Below are 6,729 nucleotides of genomic sequence, written 5' to 3'. Positions count from 1 at the left end.
ATGGATGGATGGATGGATGGATGGATGGATGGATGGATGGATGGATGGATGGCCTACTATAGATAGATAGATAGATAGATAGATAGATAGATAGATAGATAGATAGATAGATGGATGGATGGATGGATGGATGGATGGATGGATGGATGGATGGATGGATGGATGGATGGATAAGAAGACTGACTACAAACGTCAAAAAAATAAACTACAAATCCCATGAGACTGCATGGTTTTGGCTGACAAATAGAGACAGCACGCGCTGAGAGGGTTGATATTTTGTAGTTTCATTAAAAAAAAAAGTAAACTGCCTTGAGAATATGAATAGCTGGTTTGTAAAAATATTTTGCCACTGGATACTAGAGCCCATAAACAAAATTTACACCCCTTGTGAATGAAATCATTACGCTTGACTTCGTTTATGTGGCGCATTATCCCACATTCCATCTTCATTTCAGCTTTCAAGCAGTCAATCCTCTTTCGTTTCGTGGAGTAATTTTATGCACCTGCCGGTTATATCTTCATCATGATCCCGTTATTTGTGACATGACCTACATCAATGGGAGACAGAGACACGGTCGTGCACGGGCATCCCTCCTTCACATCTGACGCCATAGCAACGCTATGCCGAATCCCCGATGCGCGCTTTCTTCAATACCGCAAGGACACAGAGATCCAGCAGCGTCGCGTTTACAGCCTTTCCGCTGATGTCCGACCCGGTTTTCTGCCATTATCGATGACAAAAACTACAAGCGGAGGCATCTAGGTGAGTGTGTGGGCAACCTTGGTGCATTACATCTTAAATTAATACGCTCAGTTGCCAGCGGTTGATCTTGAACGATGCTATAGCTGCTTTATCTTAATACATTGGCCTTCTAATGATGTGTAGTTGCTGTTACGTTGTGTTTTAATTGTATTTTGACTTAATATGTAATGTCATAAACTAAATTTGGTTCACCGTGCTCGTGTTGAGGCATTAGGTTAAACTAAGATTTCGTTTCTTTGTCAGGTAAACTTGTTTTACCCAGGTAACAGCATGCCACTTGGGTGTAGAGATTAGATTACGCTGTAAATACAGCATTTAGCTCACAAATTATTAGCATTATTATGGATTAGCTTGTTTACAGTTGAGTGAGTAAAATCAATGAGCTATTTAAAAGTGAATCATTTCAATTTAGCAAACATGTTACTTATTTTGTGGATGTAAAACGTGTCTATAGGCTATTTGCGCAAACATAATTGTTACGCTGTTTTATTTAGATACATTGTAAAGAAAACAATATAGCATACATTATGATTATTAGATTAATTGGCACCTAAGACTGTAAAGACAATGAACAAATCTCATCTTGTCATTTACAAGGCACTACTAAATTTGATGACAAAATAGATACCATAATAATTCATGCTCAATTGCATGTTGGGAAAGCATTTGACAGATTCTAGGCTACAAACGGTGTACTTACAGGACATGCTTGTAAAAGACTAAAATGTTAATTAGAAAAAAAATGTTATATTATCAATTCATACTTCAATAATAATTTTTTAAATATTAACATTTGTTTAAAATATTTCTTGAACACCGCCTTGAGTAAAAGTCAAATGACACTTAAGACTGGAGTTACAGATATATATTATATTTAAAATATATATTCAATTAGAAATAAATTCATTTAAATAAAAAAAACATTCTAAAATATGACTACTTTGATTGTATTTTTAAAAAACACAACACAAACACAGCACTGATGGTCAAATATGCTGTGTAAGCAAGAAGCCTGCAAGGTTTAGAGACACAGTCACAGCTCCTCTCTCTCTCTCTCTCTCTCTCTCTCTCTCTCTCTCTCTCTCTCTCTCTCTCTCTCTCTCTCTCTCTCTCTCTCTCTTTTTCGTCAGGACAGTTTGTATGTTCATGCCAACATTCCTGTTCAAGTTTGGAAATACGATCCAAGAGAGAGAGAGAAAGAGAGAGAGAGAGACCATGAGCAGCTGATACATCGCAGCTAAAAATAATTTTCTCAGTGAATTACTCTCTCTAACACCACGCAACGAAAAGGCATGAAAAGCTACTAAAGCGCAGTAATTAATCTGGTAAGTGATTATTTATTAATCAAACATGGCTGACACTGTGAGTTTTACTCATTTATTTACTTGTTCACATAGAAATCAGAAGTAGTGGAAGAAAGTGTTGAAGCGGTCAGAAGGATTGACTAGCTGACTTAGTGGGTGGTATTCTATAATAATAAACCTTGTTTTGCACAGATCTAAGCAATTTGTATGAATTATGTTTTCATGAGAAAATAATGTACTGTAGTTCTTCAATGCACTTGTTACAGGGCTTTACTTGGATATTCACTTATTTAAGAATTCATATGCTAATGAGACCCAGCAATACAAATTGTTAATAATATAAATGGCATGAAGACACCTGTTATTTTAGTATGATAATAAAAGTGGTTTTATTTTTAAGTGAAGGGTCTCCTCTTGGAGGCCGGCATGTTGTGGTCACATGACCAGGCAAATACTTGCATATCTGGTAGCCCCATTTTTTCCTATTTTTGGTTGCAGAATAGATTATTCATAATTATGCTTTCACAGGATATAGCATTATATGCTGATAATATTAGCATTTCTGACAAAAACACTGATTAAAAGTGACCATTTTAAAAGAAAGACAAAACCTTTTTTCTAAAAACATGGTAATATATTTATTATCACCATGTTGGAAGAAAAAAGTTTTGTCTTTGTTTTAAAATGCTTAATAAATGGTTATTAAAGTTGTTTATAATAATTTATATATAATTTAATAATAATTTTAATGTTTTTAAATTGTTATTATAATGTATCACTTTATAAATACTATTCATGTGGTAATTTATCATGTAAACTAACAATAAAACGCTTATCTGAAGTGTTTCAACATTCTTTAATCTTAATTAATGCAGCATTCTATATTTGATTATTGTTTAATGCATTTTAATATCATTTATTTATTAAATAGACCATAGAAGACTACATAATTATACTTTTAATTTAGGGAATTTAAGTGAATCACTTAATTCAGTTTTTCCCAACCCTGTTCCTGAAGGCACACCACCAGTACACTTTTTCAACCTCTTCCTAATCAAACACCTGAATCAACTCATCAGAACTTAATAAAAGACTCCAAAACCTAAAATGAATGGGTCAGATAAGGGCGACATCCAAAATATGTACTGTAGGTGTGCCTCAAGGAACAGGGTTGGGAAACACTGACTTAATTGTCTAATTGTTTGAATTTCAATACTTTTAATTTGAGTGGAATTTTATTTTACTTTATTTTACTTTGAACAAACAAGAAGAACACCTAATTATAAGTTAGAGAATATATTTAGTTTGTATTATTTTATTTTTAATTTGTTTTTTAAGTATTACTTTTTTATTAACTAAGAATAACAAACATTAAGGTTTCTTAGAGCTACTACCTGACTACTGAGAGAGCTACTACCTGACTGCTGTACCACCTGACTGATGCAGATTTGATTAGGTGCTAAATTTATGCATTGAAAGTGTTAAAAAAAACGGATAATCCATGTGTGTAAATGAGCTAAAAATGTGGAAATGATGGTAATTATGACATGGCATGAACAGCATTAAAACTGTAAAAACAAAACACAAAAAAAAACCACACATTTGGATAATTGGATGGGTCATCTAAGGATCTACAGTAACAAGCTTCAGTGTTTCAGAATATATTCTGGAAAAACAAGCATTGCAGTCCACTATGCTGTTGTATAAAGCAGCTCTCGTGAGAAATGAAAGTTTGTTGTTAAATGATTTGACTAAGAGAGCACAGGCTCTGTCCACAGAGAAGGTGTGTTAATCTTGCTCTTACACTGATTGACCTCATAGTCAATAATGATTATTGGAAAACTGCTTTCAGTGCTGTCAGTCTGAGTGCTGTCAGTCCTGAGCCGGATGAATAGGGCAAAAAAAAAAAAGCAGTAGCTCTTAACATACTTCCCCAGTTGGTTGATTAAATTAAGAACGATTTAGAGTGACCCATTTACAAGTTAAAATGTTAAGTATACGATATTATTTAGTTAAATATGTGCTAATTTACATACATTTCTAGCAATATGATCAGGTTCAAATTTCTTGTTTTGTGAGATTAGATTCAGATGTTTTTATTTTGGGCATTCCTTTTTTGTGGATTAATTCAGAAAATAATGTGAACAGCCAGTAAAATATACATTTTAACAGTTTTTTGTTCTTGTTATTGAATAAATGTGTGTATATATGCTGTAACTGAATGATTTCTGTAAGAACAAACCGTTCTATCCTTCAGCAAATACATATGAATAAAACTGAAGTTTGGTTTCTGTAAGTGATTCGAAAGACGATATTAATAATCAATTGATAAGGTCTATTTAAAAGTGTTTTGGCTGTTTACTTTACATCCGACTGAAAAAAAAAATCTTTATTTAAAGCCAAAAAGACTCAAAACATGCATGAAAAAAACATTATTTAGCATCTTAATGTCGTGTTTTTTTTTTTTTTTTTGGATCAGACTTATCTACATTCAGTGATGGTCACATCTAACATATTTTTTTTAATCCTGTCAAGGCGTCTTTAGCCCAGTCAGGTGACATGGCCCCGTCTTTCTGTGGGAACGACAGAGGTAGTAACGCCTACAGCGTGGAAAATGGAGTCTTGGACAACGGTTGCTTCGTGGATGCCCTCAACCTCGTCCCTCATGTATTTCTTCTCTTCATCACCTTCCCAATTCTCTTCATTGGTATGAATGATCTTGTCTTTTTGTCCCTGTTCAGCAACCATGTGAATGCATTTCAGTTTGTGAAGCTACACAGGCTGTGTTCCATTCAGGCATTTTAACTGAGAATTATTTTATTTTATTTTATTTTATTTTATTTTATTTTATTTTATTTTATTTTATTTTATTTTATTTTATTTTATTTTATTTTATTTTATTTTATTTTATTTCCCATCCTAGAAGTTAAATGACAGAAGTTATTTTATAAAAAAGTTATTTTATTTTTTATTTATTATGTTAAGTAATTGTAAATTGAGATAAATTCATTTAATTTAATTTTATTGACCATAATAGAAGACTGCTTCATTACTATTTTATTAATTTATTTTTTATTTTTTATTTTATTGACCATTCTATAAGAGAGACTTTTTGCCATTTGGTTTAAATACAGCAACACAATATTAACTCACAAATTGCAACTCAAGGGTATCGTAAAGTTTTGGGAAAGAAAAACAGCTGGATTTAGCTTACAGTATCCTACCATTTATCATTATTCAGTCATAAGATGCCACCAAACAGTCAAGAACAGTGAAATGACAGATAAGCACATTTATTTAGAAATCCAATTACTAACGGTCAAGATGATTCATGGTACCTGGATGAGTGTGTGTTATAAGTTTAATCGGTTGTTATATGGGAATAACACACCTTATAATGTTGTGATGGACCAATCAGAACCAAATATTCCAGAGTGCTGTGTAATAAACTGCTATTTTAAACTGTTGTGTAATTGCTATTTAGTACTGTTCCTTCAATTCCTATTCTTATTAATCCAATCCAAATCGATTTCCTGTAGGGTATAGCCAATTGAATTCAAAATCTAACTTAAATTTGGCAAGGAAGTCAATTTTTAAATTATAAAACCCTGGTTTTCTGACTTTTTTTCTTCAGAAGCTGAGGGATCTAGACACTGTGTCACAACTAGCTTTGCCAATTGATTATCTATATCAACTCCCCTAGGAGCATTTACTCAAAAGCATCTCAAAATGTTTCCGCTGATGCTGTAATGGTGTCAGTGCCGTTCGTCTTGTAGACTGTAAGCATTTTGTTGTACCTCATAATGAAAAAATGTTTCCCAGAGAAGAATTATTACACTGTTAGCCAAAGAAGGGAAAACAAGACAGGCGGAGACAGATACAAAGTGCTGATTAACAAATGTCTAGGAAAAAGCAATTGTTTACTTAGATACACTAGTGAATAATATAATAATAATAATACAATTATAACAGTTTCAGGCTGCCAGACAAGTCTCAGATGTAGAGTTTCAAGGTGGAGTTTCAGACTCAGGTTTCTGCTAATCTCAGAGCACACATGCTGGGTCATGTGGTTCAGATAATAAAAGAAAGATAATCGCTCACGGGACACTTTATTTGGTGCACCTTCCCAATACTGGACCACCATTTGCATTCAGGACTGTCTCAGATCTATTGTGGCATAGATCCTACAAGTTCCTAAAAACATTGGTCAGAGATTTGGGTCCACATTGATGAGATAGAGTCATGAAGTTGTTACAGATCCATGATGTAAATTTCACTTTACGCCAAAGTTCTGATCGCACCACCCAAAAGATATTGAGACTCATCAGACCAGGCAATCATTTTCCAGTCTCGTCCAATTTTGGTGAGGATCTGTGATTTGTAGTGTCAGTTTGATGCTTTCAGTTAACAGGAGATGGTTTTAGTTAACTTCTGCTGCTGTAGGGCATCACGGTTGGTTGTGTTGTGTTTTCAGAGATGCTCTTCTGCAGTCCTTGCTTGTAACGAGTGGCTAATTGAGCTACTATTGCCTTTCTATCTGCTTTAACCAGTCTGGGCTGCATTTCCCAAAAGCTTCACAACCATTGCAATGATCTTAATGTTTCTCAAAAGCGTCGTAACTTATTTAGTACTTGAAAATTGTTGTAGATCTACTAGTAATCT

General features: G+C 33.7%; 1 protein-coding gene across 4 annotated transcripts in view; it reads left to right on the top strand.

Annotated features, from left to right (window-relative positions):
- Nucleotides 1-365: 365 nt before the first annotated feature.
- The window catches only part of abcc9 (ATP-binding cassette, sub-family C (CFTR/MRP), member 9), a 58,734-nt gene continuing 52,370 nt past the window's right edge, over nucleotides 366-6,729 (top strand). For 2 of the 4 annotated variants that reach the window (XM_056455780.1, XM_056455778.1), the window contains exons 1-3: nucleotides 366-763; nucleotides 1,899-2,088; nucleotides 4,603-4,774. In XM_056455780.1, the coding sequence (XP_056311755.1) occupies nucleotides 4,627-4,774 (148 nt within the window). In that variant the 5' untranslated portion in view covers nucleotides 366-763; nucleotides 1,899-2,088; nucleotides 4,603-4,626. The remainder of the gene's footprint in view (nucleotides 764-1,898; nucleotides 2,089-4,602; nucleotides 4,775-6,729) is intronic. The other 2 variants (XM_056455777.1, XM_056455779.1) reach the window with 1 other exon arrangement.

This window comes from Danio aesculapii, chromosome 4, assembly GCF_903798145.1.
Source record: "Danio aesculapii chromosome 4, fDanAes4.1, whole genome shotgun sequence".
In the NCBI taxonomy this organism is placed as follows: Eukaryota; Metazoa; Chordata; class Actinopteri; order Cypriniformes; family Danionidae; genus Danio; species Danio aesculapii.
This window is presented reverse-complemented; position numbering and strand designations above follow the sequence as displayed.